The 22759-nt window shown below is 41.0% G+C and overlaps 1 protein-coding gene across 5 annotated transcripts in view; it reads left to right on the top strand.

Annotated features, from left to right (window-relative positions):
- Tiam1 (TIAM Rac1 associated GEF 1) overlaps positions 1–22759 on the top strand; it is a 361212-nt gene that overhangs the window by 267081 nt on the left and 71372 nt on the right. For all 5 annotated transcript variants that reach the window (XM_047563443.1, XM_047563441.1, XM_047563439.1 and 2 more), the window contains 6 exons: positions 3289–3513; positions 5710–5895; positions 11224–11370; positions 13558–13632; positions 16352–16522; positions 22410–22514. In XM_047563443.1, coding sequence (XP_047419399.1) covers positions 3289–3513; positions 5710–5895; positions 11224–11370; positions 13558–13632; positions 16352–16522; positions 22410–22514 — 909 coding nt within the window. The remainder of the gene's footprint in view (positions 1–3288; positions 3514–5709; positions 5896–11223; positions 11371–13557; positions 13633–16351; positions 16523–22409; positions 22515–22759) is intronic.

Below are 22759 nucleotides of genomic sequence, written 5' to 3'. Positions count from 1 at the left end.
GGAGACTGGCTGTGAGGTCTCTACTCAGCCTGGATTCCTTGGGAGCCAGACAGGCAGAAGATCCATCTGGACACACACTTTTAGGACTACAGGACCAGAGTGGGTGAGCCAGACTTTTGTTGAATAGTGACACATGTTGTTTCTACTTGCCTTTCATTGGCAAAGTCAAGTGACACGGCCATGCCCAGCTTTAAAGGGGACAGCAAAGGTCTCCTCTCACATTGCCAGAATGGAGTAAGCTCAAAATACCAAGTAGGCTGTGTGATGACCCTGCAGCTAGGCATTTAGAGCAGCCATCAAGGACTTGGAGGTTAGGATTGGTGTGTCAGATCAGAAAAGAGCCCCCCCCGCCCAGAATGCTTTCAAAATACAGAGTTGGTAGAGTGATATTTATCATACATGGCTGTGTTTACCCTACTTTTCCCAGGCTTCCAGTTCTTCATCTATGAATCGGTCACCTGGGTCTCTTCTAGTTGAATATTTCTATTTAAAATTTTAAGATCCTGCCATGTATTCAGCAGAACCTGTTATCAAGAGCTTAAGGTCTTTCCATTCGTTACTCGGGTGTGATGTCTGTTGCAGGCGTTTCCTTACTGTGTAAGTCGAGGGATGGGGGTGAGCAGTGGGGAATCTAACCGAGGCAGAGATGGGAGAGGGTTACCTGGGCAGGTGGGTGTGGGCTGCCACCCCTCTCTTGAGTATTGATGCAGGAGATGTGGTGTTTATGCAGGAGACATGGCCTGTCCTGGTGGAAGTGATGGCCTCTGGGTGCCCTTTTACCATGGGCAAAATACCAGCTCCCTCAGCGTCTAAAAGCTCCTCATTTACATTGAGCTCTGCATACAATGCAGAAAGCATGTTTTGGGTCAAGACACCAGCTATTTATCCAGCGCTACCAGGCACTTTGGAGGACAAAGAAATGACCCCGAAGGGCCAAGCTTTTGAAACTTCCTTTATGGTCTTGCAGGAACAATTTTTAATGAAAAGAATATAAAGGATAATGTATTTTAGGATAGATATAGAAAAATCATACTTGAAATTAGGTTAATGTATTATGGAAAAATTTTGCAGAAAAACTCTCTGTGAAAGCATACAGTATACACACGTAAAGGTACTCATGCTGGTGGCAGTTGGCAACCTCAGCACACCCCTGTCCTACATTTGTGGAACCAGCACCCAGGGCAAGAATCAGGAAATGCACCCATGCTTCCCTCTGTCCTCCCACTTCCCCATTCCCATGAGAGAACCCCTTTTTTTGAAGGTGTGCATCTGCTTTGCCTCTGTTTGTATTGAAGGTAAATAGAATCCTGCAGTACACACCCCAGCACGTCTGGCTTCCTTTGCTCAATAGTACGCGCGTGATCTTTATCCATATAACAGTGTGTGGTTACAGATCCTTCATTCTCGTTGCCAGGTAGAATTCCATCGTGTGATTATACCACATTTTCATCTGTTCTCCTGTTGATGGGCAACTGGATACTTTCTAGTTTTGCCCTTTATAAATGAGTTCTATGCATATTCTGATGCATTAATTCTGTGAGCGTGTGAAAATGTTTTTTGCTGGGTGTTTATGCCAAGTGTGTTTTCTGGGTCACAAGGTGTCCATATATTCAGCTGTAGCAGATTGCGCCCAATGGCTTTGCAAAGCACTTATACCCATTTACTCTGTAGCCAGCAGAACATAAGACTTCTGGTCACTTCAGATCTTGGCCAACCATGAAAGATTCTAGTTTTTTTCTTGTTCCCCCTACCTAACAAAATACATGCTCATGCTGAGGCATCGAAAGATCCAAAGGTCAAACATGGTGCATTGTCCCAGGCAGGAGTAAGCTGGGTAGTTTCATTATCTGTGGGATGGTTTGAACTCTGTTTTTCTCGTGTCATTTCAAAGTGATGTGTAAGAAAAAGGTGTAAGATGGTGAGCTTCAAAGACAATATAAGCATTAATAATTTGAAGCAAATTTAAGAGTTAAAGATGAGTCTCCTGTACAGACATTCGTCCCTGCCCCCACACCTCAACCTGCAGGTGTTTACCTGTGGTTGCCAGTGGCTTTATCTCCTCTTCTCCTCCCACTCTGTCCTCCCAAAGTGATTCCATTTGCTTTGTCAGCCGGTACTAATGCTGTTCCTTTATACAAATGCCTAGATGATTGAAATCTCTTTATCCACTGGCAAATCTTTTTTTTTTTTTTTTTTTTTATTAACATAACCACTGCTGGATTATTTAGGTTTGTCCAATATGAGGTGGTTTTGTTACCAGACACCACCATTTTAAATATTTGATGCTGTTTCTTTGTTGGAATACAGAACAACAGAGATGTAGAAGTAACACAGATAGGTCTAATGATGCCTTGACTAAAATTTCTGTTGCTGACCAGCATGAAGTAATGTGCTGGTGGGGTCCTGTTAGTAGAATTTTATTTGCCAGCCATCTCTCCAGTGAGTTAGTAAACTGAAACAATGTGTCATAGGGAAAAAAAAAATGATGTTGGCGGCTACTTAGTACTATAGTGGCTGAACAGATCTTTCTTTAAGTGTGCTAACTTCTGAGTAATTATTAAAGTTCTGGGCTTAAGGAAATACCTGGAAAGTTCTAGCAGCTCCTCACAAATACTCAATGATTATTCCTAAAGAATCATTAATGGTAAGTTATTACGCATGAGCTGTTTCCCCAAAACTTTTGCCCTTCAGATCATCCCTGACTTACACAAATCCCACTTTGAGGTCACCTGGATGTCACCCAGTGCCATCTTGATGTTCTTCCTGAATAGCAGTGCTGGGTGGCTGTTATTTGAGGATGCCCCTACGGGGCCCCCCTAAGACAGTATTACTTCTGGGGCCTTGAGCTCTTCCCAACCCTGGTTTTGTCATTGCTACTTAATACTGGAGTAGGACCTTGGGATTTGAGTTGCAGCGGTTCCCTGGACAGTAATGTCCCTGGCCTCTAACTTACCTTATAACCATCCAGTCTTGTCTGGAAACTGATTTTGCCCTGTGGAGACCAAGCTATGTAGAAGTTATACAGGCACAAGTGAGTTCCATAAATCTATTGGGTAAGCAGACATGGTGGCTTCATTCAGAGTGGCCCTTGGAGAGCAGAGGTGGGGAGATGTGACTGGAGACTTTCTTTCATTGATTCCTTGAAGGAGGAGGTCAGGTCTGCCCTCCTCATGGGGCATCTAGACCCAACACCTTGAATTGCAAGCGCTGCTTCTCTGGACGTGCACTGTTGGTTTCTGTTCTCTTCCTAAGAGGTGGCTCTTCCTTCCTGCACCCTCCCCCAAACAGACCACCAGCCAGACGGAGCTTGAGAACTGGATCACCGCCATCCACTCTGCCTGCGCAGCCGCGGTGGCAAGACACCATCACAAAGAGGACACGCTCCGACTCCTGAAGTCAGAGATCAAAAAACTGGAACAGAAGATTGACATGGACGAAAAGATGAAGAAAATGGGCGAGATGCAGCTGTCTTCTGTCACTGACTCAAAGAAGAAGAAAACTATATTAGATCAGGTAATCGTTCTTCCATGCTTAGACCCAGGCAAACTCGTCAGGTCTTGACAATTTTTTTTTTTTTTTTCCCTACCTCAGAGTCACTGAACGTCCTGGGTTATCTGCTTGTCAGGCTGTCATCCAGGCTGCTAAATTCTTTATTGTGACTGTCAGTTTTCTCCACCCTTTGTTCACAGTTGATTGTTATGAGCTAAAGGGAACAATATTACATTGAATGGAAGACAGAAATCTAATAGAGGCACCTCCCAGCTCCCTCCATGGCAGGCGATTCTAGGGGTCTGTGTCATTAGAAAGTCTGCAGTTTCCTGCTCCACTTTGCCAGGTGGACTTGGAGCTCAGCTGTGGTGGGGACTAGTTTCTGGTTCCTTGGTAAATTAGAAATCTAAATTTGGAAAGGTGAAGCGTGTTTTAAAAAATGTGTGCAGACATCCCTTGCTATGCACGGGGGTTTGGTTCCAGAGGATCCCTGGGGATAACCAAGCCTGCAGACACTTGTGTACCTTATATAACATGGGGTCATATTTGCATGTAATTGATGCACATCCTCCCTTATAATTGTCAGGCATGACTAGATTAGGGTGATACCAAATACAATGTAAATGTTATGTAGATAATTGTTACGTTATGTAGATAACCTAACGCTCAGGGAATAATGACAAGAAAAAACGTTTATACATATTCACTACAGATGCAGTTTTTCCCCCCAGTATTTTTGATCCATGGCTGGTTGATTCTGCAGTTGTGGAGCCTGCAGATAAAGAGGGCCACTGTCCATGATTGCCATATATGGGCACAAGTATTACTTCCTGCTAAAAAGGAAAGTTCTGCTGGATGAACAGAGGGTGTTTTATCCTTATATTCAGTTCTTTTAAAACCAGTGATAGTCACCTGATGATGCTTTGAAATCTTATCTTAATGCTTAGGTGATAACCATAGAAATAAATGATATTTAAGTAATTGGAAAGTTGATGACATGAGCCAGCCTGTGGCCTTCCACATCTTCTCTTCCATTACTGGATACTATACATTTTTTTAAGTTAAGATAAAGTTCAAGTAATGTAAAATTAACCATTTTAAAGTGAACAGTTAGTGGCAGTTAGTACATGCACAATGTTCTGCAACCACCATCTCTTTCTAGTTCCAAAACATTTTTTTTTTCACCCCAGAAGGAAACCCCCCAACCTGATAAGAATTCACTCCCCTCCGCTCCTGACATTCTGTAAATGGATTTGTCTATGGGAAATGTTTCATATGAATGGAATTGCATAGTATGTGACTTTTTGTGACTGGCTTCTTTTCACTTAGCATAATGTTTTGGAGATTGAGCCACACTGCTAGCATTTTATTGTTTTTTTTTTTTGCTCAATTATTATTCCATGGTGCATGCATCACAATTTCTTTGTCCATCCATCCATTGAAGGATATTTGAACTGTTTGCACCTCTTGGCTGTTGAGACTCATGTTGCCATGAGTGTGTGTGTATATTGGCACTCTAAATTAAGTCGAGGTGAGAAAGTAGACATCAGGCATTGTTCTTTAACTGGACTATCATCAATATTACAGAGCCTTCACTACCTGCCTGACCCCAAACTTACTCTTGTGTTATCTTCCTTAAATATTACATCCATAGGCAGGTGCTATTTTGCTACTTTGAAAAACAAAGGAATGTTCAATGGTTGGTGCTATGTATCCCAGAGTCTGGTCTCCACCTTCTGTCGCATTTCATTTCCAACCCTCTGCTCAGTATCTCCCACCTCTTTCCAAAAACTCTTCTTGGTCTCTTTGCCTCTGACCTTTAAGTCACTTCATTTTTATTCTCTTGTTCTCATGGAAAGCCACCTCTCAATAAGACAAGTTAGTTCTCTGGTGTTGGGAGTCCCTACGTTTTTACTCCCATCTTGGGAATAGCCTAGATAGACAGACCTACCATGCCCCCAAAGGTGAGATCTAGGATAGGAGGATCACAGAGCAGCTAATGATATACTTTCTGCTTGTCATACTGAATTCATGGCTATAGGTCTTTGCAGAAGAAAATACATGTTCCTAAAAACCTGAGGGTGCCTGACGTTTACCCCTTAGGATTATAATTAGTACCTTTACAACATATAGATTTGTAAGATCTGTATAGAACAAAGTTGTTAACACTTGTTTCCCCTTTTTCTCACTTTGTCTTTTCCCATATTGTCACTCCTATAGATCTTTGTTTGGGAGCAAAATCTTGAACAGTTCCAAATGGACCTATTTCGTTTCCGCTGTTATTTAGCTAGCCTCCAAGGTGGGGAGCTGCCAAACCCCAAAAGGCTACTTGCTTTCGCAAGCCGACCAACGAAAGTGGCCATGGGACGCCTTGGAATCTTCTCTGTATCATCTTTTCATGCCCTGGTGAGTAGAAACTAATACGTTCTTGTAAAATGTCCGTCTGGATGCTTAGTCCTGAGCAGGACTTGGCAGGGGTCTCGAGTGTTTGTCTAGTTTACTGCTGTGTGTGGACTTCTGAAATGCCCTCCCTTTGCAAATTTTCATTTGAACCTATTCAGAAATTTATTACTTAAGCCTCTCTTGATGCAGCAACCTAAACTATTTTTTTTCTTTTTTTGCGGTGCTGGGAATTGAGCCCAGGGCATCGCTCATGCTGGGCAAACACTCGTGCTGAGCTACATCCCCAGCCCCTGAAAGGTGCTGTCTTAGGAGCTGTCCACTTTACTGTTTATTGGTAGCTCTTGTTATTTTTAGGTAGTATTGACTTTTGAACCCACATGCATATTTATTCGAACCTTATGGAAATGCTGAGAGGAGGGCTTTCCCTCATACATAAATGCTTTTTTTCCCTCTCTCTCTTATTCATATACACATCCCTTATATTTCTGAACACAAATCTTTTTGGAATTCTCCCTTTATTTTTATCACCGATGGTCATAAATACCCGGATGTGCTGGAGAAAGGCAAAAGAACTTCCACGATGTACCAGCTGAACATATGTATTGCTCGAGGAAGGGAATTTTCATCTGACCTCCAGAGCAGCAGATTGTCTAGTTGTGTTGTGTGTTTGTAATCTGTAATTTCATGTACTTGCTAAATTGCAAACAGCTTTATGTACTTTTGGCTCCTTTCTGTTGGGGAAAAAAAAAAATCACTGCGAGTAACATGCTTTTAGCCTATCCAAATTGACACCCACTTAAAATGTACTGCACCTTAGCACATTTGCTATGGAATTAAATGTTAAGTTTCAGGTTCCAGAAACTGCTTTGGAAAACCTTAGCTGGGCTGCTCTTGTCTTGCCATGTCAGCTGTACCCTCAATTGAATTCAGAGCTGTAATTCAGTCAGAGGCGTTTGTGGTCTTTATAAATAGATTAGCGTCATCATTCAGATAATTAGGGGTAGATTTACATTTTTAAAGAAGTCTTAAACCAATTTCTGGAGTTATTAAAACTGGCATCCTGATTCGTTCTGCTAATTACAGCTCTGCTCTTGGACTTCCTGCCTACCTCCTCTCCATGTAGCTATTACATCCCTTTTTTTTAAGCAATAGTGGGGCAAAATGCTGTAATGAATAAGTCTTGCAAACAGTTCTCAGTTTATGGCATTATCTAGGTCTGTTTCTTTGAGTTTGTTCTTCAAAAATAGCAGATGAGAATTTTTATTTACCTCCTTGTCAGAATGCCCTCATCTAGGAAGTATTTTTACTGCAAGCTTCTGGTGTCAGGCCATCCACAAAGCTCCCTCCTTTTACTGTGAATTAATGAAATTTGGAGAAAAGAATTCTACTTTCCTCTAAAACTTGTGTACTTTAATTATTTTCTTCCAAGTCATTGGAGCTCACCTCTAAGAGATGGACAAGTGGAAGTCACTGTGTTCCTGTTCTGTAATTATCTTCAGACCTCATTTCCTCCATCTCAGGCTTTGTGACCTGTGGGTCCTTTCCTTTTGGTGGCAAGCTGCTAAAATTTGACCAGTTAAAGATGAGTGTAAGAGAGCTAGTGAGGTTTTTTGATCAGCGATTTTAAAGAAAGATACTTAATTCCTTGCATTCAAATCTCTGTTCCTTTTTTTCTTGCTAGTTGCTTCAGTGACACAAATCTCAGTGCTTGTGTGTCCTTGCCAACTTTCTTTTTCATGAGGAGTTTCACTTGGGTATCTGTTCCCGTTTCCTACATTAGCTCCCAGGGAACATCCCAGGCAGGGAATTTTGCAGTCTGTTTTATTGGACACTTATTTTTTTTTCCTCTTCTTTTGTCATTTGACCCCAGGGATCTCTTTGGAGAGAGATCCCCCACCCCCGCCCCAGTAGAAACATTCTTCAATTTAGCCTTTGTCTAGAAGGTTTTTTTTTTCTCTCTCTCCTTTTAAGTTGGGGCGGTGGGAGAAGGGGCAGGAGGGCAACAGGGCCAGGGGAGGGTTTGGAGCTACAATGGAAGCCCCATTCACTGGGAAGGCTTCTCTCAATGCTGAGTGATTTGCTGTAATTAACTGAAGGGTCCCGCTGTACTCTTTGAAAAAAGGTTATCATTGTTCTTGTTTGCACAGATGAGCTGAATGATAGAGTAATCAGGTGCTGGCCACAAAGGGAGCCATTGTCTGCCAGATCATTGAGAAACTGTTGAGCTCTGGTCCACTGTTCTTCTGCCAGCCTGTTTTTCTACATCCCTTTGCTCATTTTGAGTCATTATTGTTTTGCGGGTAGTGGTAACTTTTGTAGTTTACAGGGCCCCAGTAGTTGTGAATAGTTGCTATAGGAACGTTAAAACAGACTAAACCAACAAGTCAGCTGGTCACTCAGAATATTTGTAGGTGTTTTGATTTCTCCTTCATCCTTTTTTTTTTTATTCCCTAAAGTTGTAGAGAGTTATTTTTTTAATGGCCTTCACCATACTGTTTGTCCTTTGGCCTTTATTTATTTATTTATTCAATCAACAAATATATGTGCCTGGCACATGTCAGTTTCTATCTTTTTTTGGTACTGGGGATTGAACCCCAGGGCACTTAACCACTAAGCCATATTCCCAGCCCTTTTTATATTTTTATTTAGAGGACAGGGTCTTGCAAAGTTGCTTAGGGCCTTGCTAAGCTGCTGAGGCTGGCTTTGAGCTTGAGATCCTCCTGCCTCAGCTTCCTTGGCTGCTCGGATTATAGGCGTGCGCCACTGTGCTTGGCTAGTTACTATCTTTGTGATGTGGATTATAGCAGTAAACAGCACAGATGCCCTGTCCTATTATTCATATGGGAAGGATGGATAAGAGATAAGTGTGTACAGATATTGATATGTGGAAGTAAACAGAATAACAGATATTCACATCCAGTCATCCCTTAGTGACTGCCGAGGAGGGTCCCAGGATCTGGAAATGCTCAAGTCCCTTATAAAAATGGTGTCTTATTTGTAGGTAACCTACCATATATGTGCCCATTCTCCCATATACTTTAAATCATCTCTAGATGACTTGTAATACCTATTGCAATGTAAAAATGCTATGTACATAATTGTTTTACTGTATTGGTTAGGGAATGATAATGAGGGGGAAAGTCCAGACATGTTTAGTGCAGGTGAAATACTGAATATTTTCTTTCTTTCTCTCTCTCTCTTTTTTTTTTTTAAAACCCAGGGACATCCCAACCCTCTTTTTTTTTTTTTTTTAATTATTTTGAGACAGGGTCTTGGCAAGTTGCTTAGGCCCTTGCTAAGTTGTTGAAGCTGGCTTTGAACTTGGAATCCTCCTGCCCCAGCCTCCTGAGTCACTGGGATTACAGGCATGTGCCACCATGCCCAGCATTCCTGAATATTTTCAGTGTAAGGTTGATTGAATTCATGGATACAGGAGGCCTATTCTATATTACAGTGCTTTGTATATATGTGAATCTGAACCTATTTATGACTGGATTTACCTGATAATAAATAGTTCTAGAAATGTGAGATCAAACAGGATTTTTTTTTCTCTAGGATTTAAAATTTAGAACAATGTATTCAGCGTTTACATAATCATGTGAGCATGTGTGCCAGCACATTCTAATTCAATCCCTTTACAACCTTTGTTTACCTTTAACATGGAATGTGGTGAAAATAGGGGAGAAGTTTTACTTATTTAATAGTGCCTTTGTTTTGCAATTTTTGTTCCCCAGAACACCTCCAAAATTATCACAGACTGAGATAAAAACTCCCACTGGTATCTTGGCTACCATGTTTTTAATGCTGTGATCTGGGCTTTTGATGTGCTAACCTGGGGAAATACAAGTTCTCTGCACCTTCTTCAAGTTCCTGTTTTCACTCAGGACCAAAAAGTGTCTCCATAACACCCGCAGGGAAGCTGTTTTGACTTGTGTTCAGCACAAGTGGGGTCCTCGCCAGTCTCCCCATGGGTTTTCTGTGCCTGAAGACCCTCCGGGGCATGCCAGGTAGCCAACGTGCTGCTTCATCCCCAGGCTGCTGCCAGCTGGCATCTGTCCTATTGGGAGCCACCCTCGTGGGAATCTATGACAAGTGGCTTCCAAGATACCTCCCTCAGTGAAGAGCGGGTGGGGGAGTTTCAAGTCTGGCTCACTAGGCCTCCGCCACTCCTTCCTTTGAAAGGAGAGCCCGTGGGTGGCCTACTGAGGCCTGTTGGCAGAAGTTCCCTGAAGTTCTTGGGACTCTGCTTACAACCTGGAGGGTAGGAGGTTGAGCCTGGAGGTTCTGCCTGGAAGGACTTTCAGGCATTCTCAGTGGGATTTCGCTTGAGCCATAATTGCTGTGGAAGTTTTAAATTTGCGGGTGTTCCCTTCCAAAATTTTTCTTTGGGTTGTTGGTACCTTGAAAATATCTCGACAGTGTTTTCTTTACAAAAGAAAAAAAAAAAAAAAACACATAAGTTTTATTTCCTTTTCACCTAAACATAGAACATGTAAGTCTGGAAGTCATGACTGCACCTTCCTCAGACACATAGCTCCCTTCTTTCTTGTTCTCTCATTCTTGAAGAGTTGAGCCTGATATCTAGATTGTGACTTGGACCTTCCCGTCGCTAGGAAAGAGGAACCTCGTGGATGACAGAAAGCCCCCACCTCTTGAGGATGATCCCTGGAAGATGCAAATAGTTTTTCTACTTACACCCCATTGACCAGTGCCCAGTCACAAGGCCATGGCCTGCTCAAAGCAAGCAAGTCAACTTTGACTTCCTGGTCATGTGCTAAAGTATATTTGGGGTTCTCTGACTGAGGGAGAAGACACGACAGCCACTGTGGTGGGGGACCTCACTTGCCTAATTATATATTTTAGGAGAGCTAAAGAGAGAAGATTTAATATGGAATCACAGGAACCAAAATCTGCTGTTTTTCTGCTAGTTTTGCTGACCTTCAGCACCATTTTTTTTTAGAATGCAGAAATAGCTCTGTAGCATTTGGGGAGACTCTCGAGAAAGCTTGGCTCATTAAACTTGATGCTGTAGTTCAAGCCTGTGACCAAAAGGACATCTGTTCTTGGAAACATAACATATATTATTTTATGACTCTTTTATATATCTTTGCTGATGATTTCATATAGTGATTGGGTTTGCCAACTTTCATTTCCATTTTGAATCCACAAACAGCCCGAAAGTCTCGATATGTGTGAGTCATGGATCAGACGCTTTGAGCAGGGGGGCCATTACTGACCGCTGTGATGGAGGAGGGGGACAGAGTGGGGACTTCAAGGAACAGGTGGCCGTCCTGACAGATCTCTTATGCTGCTTATCCTTGACATCATTAGGTGGCAGCCCGTACAGGTGAATCTGGAGTGAGAAGACGTACTCAGGCCATGTCCAGATCTGCTAGCAAGCGAAGGAGCAGGTTTTCTTCTCTTTGGGGTCTGGACACTACCTCCAAAAAGAAGCAGGGACGCCCCAGTATCAATCAGGTAAGTTCCAGAGTGGACAGAAAGGAAATCTACAGATGGCTCCCGTGGCCACCTCAACTGGGGATGTGTGTGTCCTTCCTTTATTGACACCGAGTGTTGCTTAAAACTCACTAGGTGACATGAAGTTAGTCACGCTAGACACTTTTAAGAGATAATGTACACCCATAACCTTGAACTCTGCTATTAGTCTATCACCACGCTCTCGTCTCCCATCTGCATCCTCTCCAAACCCTGATTAATTATAGACCTAGTCAAAGTACACGATTCATCCTGAGCCTTCAGAAAAAAGCAGGGCTCGATGATGAAGCCAAGTGGGCACCAAGCACAGAGACTGGCTAAGCTGCCAGTGGTGCAGGATCAGAGCCAGCCCTCAGGGTGATTGGATTGTCTCTTTGCCCTTGACTTTCTGGGGTTGACCTGAAGCGAGCACTTCTCTGCCTATGGGAATGAGGAGCCAGGAATCTGAGAGTGCGCACTTACCACCGTGACCCCTCCTGCTTAGGGACAAGGGCTGGAAGGGAATCTCAGCCCTACCTGGACAGGTGCGGTGTGGGGCCCCTCATAAACATTCAGTGTCCCTGTACTTCCCCACCGATCTTGCTGAGGCCACTGTCCTGCTGGCATTGCTTCTGGGATACACCCTCCATTGTTATCTGTCATCCTTCTTTGTCTTTGAGAAATGAGTAGCCCAGAACTGCTTGTTTGGATTTCAGGGACTATCGTCCATGAGCCTTGATAGTCTTTTGGGGTTACAGTGGTTGGATAGTAGGCATCAAACATTTGGGAAGTCATAACCAGAATGCTAGCGTGACATGTTCCTGCTGGACCCTTACGCAAAGTGAGAAGACTTTGCCTGGCTTGATAGGAGGATTCCCTCCATTCGTTTCCTTAAGAGCAAAGTTGAAAAGGAGATTAATCCTGAACGCTGGCCAAGAGTGGTGATGGAACCTGCAGGAGTCCAGATGAGCAGATGATAAGGGAGTGTGAGACTAAACGATTTTGTGTTTGTCCTGTGGTCTTGAGTTTGCTCCCATGGGCTTTGCTCTTACGTGACTCCAAAAAAGAAACCGGAAAGTCAGTGGCTTATCAGAACCATCACGCAAGATCTTGATGGTTCTCTATAAACGAGCAAAAGCAGAATATTAAAAATCAGCGTTTCACTCTCTTTTTGAGAAACACGGTGTCATTTAACTTTTATCCTCTGTCATTACAGATGATTCACTCAGACCCTGCTGTACATATGGGTCAGGACCTTTCAGTTTGGACTTGTGTTTGTGGTTCTGCTTTTTTGGCCCCAGGTTGTTAGAGCTCATTGCTATTGAAATGTGGGATTAGATTTAAATAAATTCGAGAGAATGTTTTCACTTTTTTCTTCAAATCAAAAAGACAATGTAATGTCTTATAAATAATTCTTATGATTTGTTTTCTTAAAGTAAGAGTTTTTAAAAACTTCCTACTTAGCCATAAACACTGTGGTAGAAATCTATTCATGCTTCAGTACTTTGAATTGGACAAAAATTGCGTGTTTCTGTGTACTACCTTTACACTGGAGGAAAAGCTTTTTCTTAATCATGTCCCAAATTATCCTGATGTTATATGCTTATTTTAGAACTAATACATAAAATTCCTTGTGTCCATGTGTTGGGGTAATGACTACCTAGTGGTATTGGTAGCCTATTAAGGTTTTCATGGTAACTTTAAGTGAGCAGGATTCATTATATTTCAAAGAATGAGCAGTTCTCTATTTTTTAAATAAAAACTTTTTTCCTGCATGTTGTAGTAACAAACTATAAATATCTTCTGTGGTCCTACTTAAGAAAGTAATAAAAGTAAACATTATTCTTTGTAAATATCTGATCAGGTATATAAGGCAGAATCCATTCATTGAGAATGAATCTAGTTAATTTCTTTTGCAAGTTTATTTTCTTTAAATTTAGAGAAAAATCATCCAGATCTAAAAGCAAATTATTTTTGTTTTGTTTGTTTTTGAATTGTTGAAGGTGTGGGAACATGGCTTTCACAATCTGCTACCATAAATTTGTTACTTACTTTGGGATTTGATGTAGGAGTATCTGAAAATTACTGTAATGTTCTTTAATAACCTTGTCCGTTTTCCATCTCCCATCCTGTGCTTCATTTGCCCCACTGCCTGGATTTCTTCTTAAGATGATACTTTTGTATATGCAGGTGTTTGGAGAGGGAACTGACGCTGTAAAGAAATCTTTAGAGGGAATATTTGATGACATTGTTCCAGATGGCAAGGTAAAAATAAACACGTGTTCCTTTTCTAAAAGTACCCTGAGTACATCAACATGTGCACGATGTTGGCTTCTTGGGCTACTAAAATTAAGTAGACTCAAAATGAAAAACTGAAATAATCATTTTTTTTTAAAGTTACATAACAGGCCAATGAGCGATGGAAAATTGTTTCATGTTTAAAACTTGTCGATAAGAGCATTCTCCTGCTGACATAACATTTTCCAGACTTATCATTTGATGTGAAAGTTTCCGACTAGAATATGAGAGGAAATTTGAGTTCTGAGTTAGCTGAATATTTTATGTCATTGCTAATTCCTTTTTATGTACAACTTCTGTTCCCAGGAGGTGAGTTCTTATTGCCCTCGCTCTGCCCACACATGCTATTTTGCTTCCATTAATTCCAAAGAAATGTTCTGATAATATGTTCTTTTTAAAAAATGCATCTGCTTCCCAAGTCAAGTATTCAATTAAAGATTCACAGACTTGGTTTAACCTTGCACTTGGACTTAATAGGGACTTTCAAACGGCTCTGATTGAAAGTCCATATAGATATTGATTTTTTTTCCCCTTTGGCCACGTTTTTCTGCCTCTAAATAAATGGACCTCTCTAGTTTTCAAGACCCTAATAGTAACAGCAATGGCTTCTTTGGGGGGGTCTGGTGTTGATGATGTTACCTTGGGTAAGATTCTCTGCTTCTCCAACTCAGGATCAATGTGACAGCATTCAACTCTGGGTTGCCGTGCAAACAAACAGTATCAGTCAGCAGTGGCACAGCCCCATGTTCTAGAAGGAGTGGACTCAGAAACCAGAGTGCAGTGGGGAATTCTGGCTATGGGAGGAAAAGAGAGTAGAGTCTCAAGCAGTTCATGGATTATGACATCCTGGAAATACCCAACCAGGCCATGCATGGTGGTGCACACCTGTCATCCTAGTGGCTCAGGAGGCTGAGGCAGGAGGATCACAGGTTCACAGCCAGGCTCAGCAACTTAGCAAGGCTGTACGCAACCTAATGAGACCCTGTCTCCAAATACAATATGAACATGGCTGAGGATGTAGCTCAGTGGTTAAGCACCCTTGGGTTCAATTCCTGGTACCAAAAATAAATAAATAAATAAAATAATAATCTAACCAAAGCCCTCTCTTTGAGCATCTGTATTTGATGAAATTAATTTTTTGTATCTCTGTGCAATCCAAGTGTGGTTTTTGATGTTTAGTTGGTCAGTTGTGAAGTTGGCCAACTCATCTATTATGCATTTTTAATGACAGTATATCCTCTCCCACACAGAGAAGGTGGAAACCCAAAGTTTTTCCTTTGGATTTCAGTTTAGCTTTTTGGATTTTCCAAGGCACTTCTTTTTTTTAATCCCACTTCCTGGCTAGAATGCCTTGTTCTCAAAGAGCAGTTTAGATGCAAAACTTGGGCTAATCCAGTGTTAAGGGGCACTTTTTTGATGTGGCACGTGGGAGCGACATTGGAAGATTCCAATTATAGTTAATGGGATGTAGTCAAGTTGATTGCTTTTTGACAGCTCTTTCCCTGGGGTTCAACTTATCTGTGAAAGCAACAATGTTCAAAGACAGGGCTGAAATTATCTTCTGCAACTGGGCTTAGTTTAGTGGCCTTTACTGAAACATTTCCCCCATTCCTGGATCCTTTTTACGTATGGAAATCATTATGTTACCACCTCTCAGCCTTTATTTGGAAATTGGTTCCTTGTAATTTTATGGTATGATCTTGTTCTTGGTAATTTGTAGACATGTATTTACCAACCAGTGACCTGGTTATAAACAATAATGAAGGCATGCCACTTGGCATATAAATTATCCATATCATATTTATATTGCTGAAATCTAACATACTTCATTCTTTGCTTATTTCATTGGACTCCTAACATTTTATCAATCTCTGGAGCATTTTCTGCTTCTGCTTTTTAGTGTAAAGTTTAACCTAGCTGTTGAATGATGCTTTGCTCCAGACACTGAGATGCTTGGTACTCCTCCCCAGTCCTCAGGCAGAGCTGGGTAGTGGGCAGTGGAGCAATGGGGTGGAGCTATAGGGGGCGGAGCCTTAGGGGCAGAGCTGTGGGGGGCGGAGCCATCGCAGGGGCCTTGAGCCACTGTAAGGCCTCTCCTCCAAACTCTTAGACCTTCACCCGGGAAGTGGAGATGTCCCTTTCCCAGAATTGTGCTAGAGGTCCAAGGATTGTACAAAAACAGTGTTACCTATCATTATGTAATGCTGGAACATTATCTTCATGAAAAAATTCCCTTGAGACGTCTTTGTTGCTTTGAAGTATAAATTTCACATATTCTTTCACATATTGACACATATTCTTAATGGGAGTTCTTGGCCCAAAACTTAAAATGAGTTTGTGGAAGAAATAATAGCAATAAAGCTGAGCTGATTAGGTGGCTCATTTCTTGCTTTCTTCCAAATTTCAGTACTTACTCATTTATGTCATGCTTGCCTTTGGATGTCATGGGCCGGGTGGGAAGTCTGCTCCAGATTCAAAGTCAGAAATCTTCCTGCTCCACTCCTAAAGCTCCTTTCTCAATAGCTTCTTGCTCCCCAAGGGTTCCCCTGCATCCCACCACTGCCACCTCTTCTGCCCTGGGCTGTCTTTCTGGAAATAGATCATCCCTGGGTGCAATCTAGGGACCTTGGGATGTGAGAGACGTCATGACAGCTTGCTTCTCTGCTGACCTGACTTCTTATTGCAGAGGGAGAAAGAAGTGGTCTTACCAAGCGTCCACCAGCACAATCCTGACTGCGACATTTGGGTCCACGAGTATTTCAGTCCTTCCTGGTTCTGTCTTCCCAATAATCAGCCAGCTCTCACAGTAGTTCGGCCGGGGGACACTGCTCGGGACACCCTGGAGCTGATCTGCAAGGTATGGAACCACTTTAGATTGCTTCCCTGAGAAAAGCAGAATGAAGTGAAGGACTCTCCTAAGGTACATGTGGGAACTTGGTCACATAGGAGAAGGCAGCTCTTAAAACCTGTTTCCGTTTCATTTCAGAGCTGCTGGTTGCCTGCCTTTGGAATGATAGGTATAAAAATGTAGGAGGAACTTCCCCCATGGGAGGGGAGAAACTCTTCTGACTTCTTTCAAAAAGTGTGTCTGTGATGGATTTGCAATATGACATGATTACATTTTAGAAAATCTAAGAACAAAACAGCACATTTCTGTGCTATTCAGAACCTTACTTACAAAATACAAAAGTAACCACAGTAAACATTTCAATGTTTGTTCTTCCATTTTTTTTTCTATACCTACACGTATTTAGTAATGTCATATTATGGATACTATTTTGCAACCTGCCCTTTAATCAGCAATTGATACACCAGGGGCATCTTTAAAGTAAGGAAAAACTAAAGTGAGTGTACGTTTGACCTCTGTGCTAGGGAATTCTTAATGTGAACACAAAATTAGCCTGTGGGTTTGTTTGTTTGTTGGTGTTTGATTGAACTCATTCCCTCAGCTTTCACCTTAAACTGTACAAATATCTTGATCTTCAAGGTGAACCTGGTTTCATCCACACCCTCCCCGCCCTGTCACATCCTGAAGTCCAACCAGATGAATGTCCTTGAGTGGGGGCATTGCAGTGCTGTTTTTATTTTTTATGGGCACAATAGCATTGATAGTTTTTTTGAGTCTGAGAAAGAACAGTTACTTGCCCGTTTTGCAGGTGGAGAAACTGAGTCTTAGAGAGCCTTGGTGCCTTGCCTGAGCTCACATCACTCTTAGTTGTGAAAAAAACTGAGCCTGTCTGGCTATTCCAAACCTAGGAGTTGCCTATTGTGCTTGTAAGCAGTCACCAAAATTCTCAGGAAGGACAGTCCATAAGACTCAGAAGAATCTAATATATTCTCAGGGGAGTGGGCTGGTATTTATAGGGTTGAAAAGTGAAAGCAGAAAACTTCTCCCATTTTATTCTCAAAGAAGTTGAATGAATGAGATGTCTTTATTCAACCCTTGATTTTCAAATCTTAAATAGTTTTCACTACCTCACAAAGTACCCCTGTAGTTCTATGATCAACGATGTATGTATTTTTAAAGAAACATATCAATAGAGCCCTTTTAAGGAGAAAATATGGCTCTTCCTCTGAGTGGGAACAGTACAGACCAAGCAAATAATATTTTCAAGTATCTTATAAGGAGGGCAGATGAAACAGCTGCTAGTTTTAGGAAAAAGCTAAAATCAACCCCAGCATAGATGTTAAAAGTAAATTATGTCATCTTACACATTCTTTGATTCCTTCATGGAAGTTCTAACTTTTAAAGATAATGACATTTCTGTTCATAATTGTTCATTTTGATTCTTTAGCAAAATTGGTATATTGAGGATTTCTGCATTATTTTATTTATAGAATATTAGCTCTTAATATTCTGCAGAGCTGTGGGAGTTATTCTCAGATCTGCAGCTGAAGGTGTTGGAAGCAGGACTCTGGACTTTCTGTAGAAACCAAAGTAAGGAGTAAGGTGTTTGCAGGGAACAGCATGGATTGAGAGTAACCTGTACTTATTGTCTTTAGACTCCACCAGAAATCAAAGATTAAGCTATGTTTTTCAGGCAACCATTGATTGCTTGGAAACTGATCAGTGAGAGAAGCAATGAATGATTGGCCCAATTTTAGGTACTTTTCAAGCTTTACCTTGGGTAGAAACTAAGACAATGCAGGATGACATTGTAACTGCCAGTTTGTCTTCCCCTATAAGATATTTATTTCTGTCACTCTAATGTTTCAGATGGCATCATTAAGGTACAAGTTCCTTACTCTGACAATAAAAGATTGTCCTGCAAATATTCCCTGAGTCTTCATTTCTTTTTCCCAAACATACGAATAAAAACAAAGAGCATTTGGAACAAGCATACATCTCGTGCATTTAAAAATGCAAAATTTTTGTGGTACACTTTAAGAAACTGATGGTCCCTGGAAAAGCATCTATGGAGGATAAATTATATGGTGTGCTTCGAGCCAGGTGTCTTCTAAAGCTCCCCTCTTCTTTGGAAAATTACTTTATTGTAATTGTGGAACTGATTTGATTCTTAAGAGGGAAAGAGATAATGGGGGAAGAGTGGCACATGTTATTAATGATCTAATCTAATGGTGAGTGGATTTTTTGTTTTTGTTTTTGAAGGAGGGATTGAAAGCAAAGATGCTTATAAGAATGCATGTCTTTATTTTATTATTGTCATGCTCAATGTTGGCGATGAATGCTTCCTCTAATATTTAATAATCAATCTCTTTCTTCTGTCTCTTGCATTCAGCTCATTCTCTTTCCTATTCTCTCTGATCCACATCATTTCACATCAGTTTGCCATCTGCCATCTGATCACCAGTCAAGTTCTGGTATAGTAAATGTTTCAAGATCTACATTTCATATTATAGATGCTACTTGAATGATTATTATTAAATCTTAACAGGTAACCATCTGGGCCTCTAGGTGGATATATTAGGATTATTGCAATTATAAAGATAATTGCAAAAAATTCTCTCATTCATATTTGCTGGTATTATTCATGTGTGACATGGTGTCTGTTTTATTTCATGCTTTACCTATGTTGCTCTATGGCTCTGGATATCCCAATATTGATTGGCCTGTAAAAACAATAAAAGGTCACTTGGAAGGCAAAGGAAAATATCTTTGGAAATTCTGCAGTAGCACTTTGCATATTCTGTGTGTGCATGGATTTCTGTGTTCAGTAACTGCATGTTTATATGTTTCCCAGAGCAGTTTCATTGAAATGAAGAAATGTGGATAAGCAAAACATGACGGGTTAGAAGATCCATAACAATACATTCTTATCTATTTTAATGGCTAACACTGTTTACCAGAAACATCTACGTTGTTTTTTGCTATTTCATTCTTTGAATTAGTTGTAGTAAGATACTAATTTAAAAAGATTATTCCAACTAAACTAAAATTGCTCTACAATAATATTTATTTTATGGTATAATTTGCAGCTGCCTTGCCTGAAAATGAATCTGGTGCTCTCTAAGTAACTCAAGTAAATGTACATTGGGAAACAAATTTGTACTATTTAAATTATTTCCTAACTGAATTTCTCTTGTTAGGATATTTTCTCTTGAATGTTTAATCAGCCTAAAGCAGGTCACATATTTGAATCACAATCCTAAAATATTCATTAACATTTGGAATTCTTTTTGCACAAAGATGTATTGTGAACATGGTTGGTTATTCGACTGCCTTGATGTTGAGGAGCACAAAATCCTTCTGGAGAATTCTGATGATCTGACTTAATTAGTTCATTAGGATTCGTTCTTCATTTTAGACCAGCCATGACGAAAGGGTTCATAATTCAGAAACCTTTACGAAAATGAGAAGATGCACTGGAATATTGATCCAGCATCCTGTTTTCGAATAACTTTTTACTGGCCAAATGAAGGGCTCTTTGGCGTCAAATAAAGTCATTATATTGGACAGTGGGGGAGGGGGTGTCATAGAAAGAATCATCCTTATTTCCATTGCTATATTTATCTTTCTTTTGCTGTCTGTGCTGTGTTAAAGCAACTTACGTGAGGTACCCCACCAGCATTTATCTTCCTCTGTATCACTGTAGAGGTATTGCTGGCATAATACATTTAGGGGGTGATGGGGGTCTGTACTCTGCACTGGGGCCACCTGAAGCTCTCTGGTCTCTGACGGTGGTCTGACTCCCTCACACTGAGGTTCCAGGTACCAAAGGCTGCTGTTTGGGCTTGAAGGAGGCAGCCTCATGAGGAATGTCCACAGGATGCTTATTAATGATGTCCATCATGTTTCCCAGTGGATTTGTCCCTGTTCCTAAGAACCCATGAAATTTCATTTGCTTCCCTTCTACTTGAGCCTGGAATAGACTATGAACTAGACCTTTAGTGTCTTGTTAACAATTTCGTTGAAGACCTAGGTGAAAGGGAAGCATATGCCTCCCCTCTCTCTTGCTGAGGGAAACTGTTTTATCACCCTAAATATTAAGATTTATTGCTGTTCATTTGCCTTGGTATCTCTCCCATAAGCAGTAGGTAGCACTCTTCAAACTTCTCTGTTTTATATTTCCCTGCCTGGGCTTACCCATCCCCACTTACTGTCTTTGGCATCAACAATCCTGGGTCTGTCCGACAATAGCATCCCATCTCAAATACAGACAGCAACAGAATAACAGCCAGGTGCTTGGGAGTGGGTAGCTGAATGGTGTTTGTGTTCAGCTCAGCGGGCTTCAAACTCTCATGTTACCCAGGAATGGGATACAGACTCGGGGTTCCCAGGAATCCCTGATAAAAAGTGTCTTTATCATCCTTCTGAATGTTCAGGGGCAACTGAATTCCACTTTCCAGAAACGTGCTTCAGGAATAATGCAGGGTGTCTGTCCTGCACGTGTGTGTATATTTACAAAGCCAAACCACCACTTTTTTTTCTATACACCCCTTTCCCAGCCACGCACCCTGAGGAGGACTGCATTTTTATCCTATTAATTTCTGAATTCTCTGCTTCACACCGTGTCTGGCATGCTTACAAGATTTGATTAAGTGAATGTGATTAGAATAAGTGTTGGAATGCTGTTTATCCAGTCTTAAAATGCATATTTTTGTATATCTATATCTAGATATATGTACATATAGATATATATATATACACACACACACATATATATAGACATAGACACATATTTTTATACAATTAGGGGAGGGATTATAGGGCAAGTGGGAAGCCTGTAGAACCAGTTAAAATTAGTTTCATTTATTTTAATAATTCTCATTCGTAGAGCTTTAAGTATAAAGGATTTCTGTTTATTTGATGAGAAATCTCAGATTCCTATATAATTAGAGAAGAATGTGATCAGTCACAGTCTGGATTATTTTGGAAGCAAATTCCAAACATCTCATCCTTTATCCCTATTAGTACTTTAGGAGGTACCTCTAAAAGATGTGGCACTTAAAAACATTGCTCCATTTAAACATCTTCTCTATAGTAATGTATTTTCACACTGCCATGTAAATTTTGAAGAGCATTTTCTTTTTCCTCTATTATCTTCTTAAGTGTATATTGGGTATTATTTATAAAACATGTTATCATCATTGCTTTTTTTTTTTTTTTTTAATAGTAATTAATCCAAGGATGACATTTTAGCTAGAGTAAGTCCATGGACCGACCCATCCTGGACTGAAGGAGAAGTCCTGGAATTTCAATTCCTGACCGTGGGAGGATAGTTTTCCTCCAGCAAGTCATTTGGTGTGCTTTCCAAGTGGGCCAGGTGCCCACTGCATGACCCCAGAGGGTCTCAGTGGGGAATTGTACATAAAACTGGAATCCAAATGCCTTTCTTCACATTGACTCACTTGCAAATGAACTGTTGACAACTGTCCACCTCCTCCCACCTGGTTAAACAACCAACCTTGCCTGGACCCAGATTTTTTTCTCTTATGATAAATACTTCTTTCTTCTCACTCTGCTTTAATCACCCACGTCTGAGGGCCTATTGGTAGTTTTTGCTGAAAAGCAGTGATGAAGAGCACAGGGAGCCAATAGAAGTGACGATGTGACTCAGTTGGTTCTGTTGAATCCTGTGGTACTCATGGAGTTTTTACTCATGAGTTCAAGAACAGAAATCAATGCTGAGTTGGGAATGCAAACTTTATAAGAAGTATAGAAACCTCACCCTCTCTGCAGTAACAAATCTCTTTGGTTCTTGAGAGGTATGATAACATGTCAGCGGACACCTAATCATTCCTATTTCCCACTGAATGGATGTTTTCTTCTCTTTTTGTCCCAGACACATCAACTGGATCATTCTGCTCATTACCTGCGTCTGAAATTTCTAATAGAAAACAAAATGCAGTTTTACGTCCCACAGCCCGAGGAGGACATTTATGAGCTGGTAATGTTTATGACTGTTGTCCAAGCACATTCTGTAGGAGATTATTTTCAAATTGTCTGTGCACTTGTGTTAATTGCAGCTGGTGGAGAGGAATGGAGTTCTAGAATAAATGAGCTTCATCGGGCGTTGTGAAGTTGATGGCAGTGGCCTTACGTAGCACAGTATTTCCAGAGTGGAAATGCTGTCTCGGCTTGGCCGAGGAGCATTGCTGTGCCACTGTGAGATGCTGAAATCCAGAGCCACCT

Source organism: Sciurus carolinensis, chromosome 9, assembly GCF_902686445.1.
Source record: "Sciurus carolinensis chromosome 9, mSciCar1.2, whole genome shotgun sequence".
Taxonomy (NCBI): domain Eukaryota; kingdom Metazoa; phylum Chordata; class Mammalia; order Rodentia; family Sciuridae; genus Sciurus; species Sciurus carolinensis.
This window is presented reverse-complemented; position numbering and strand designations above follow the sequence as displayed.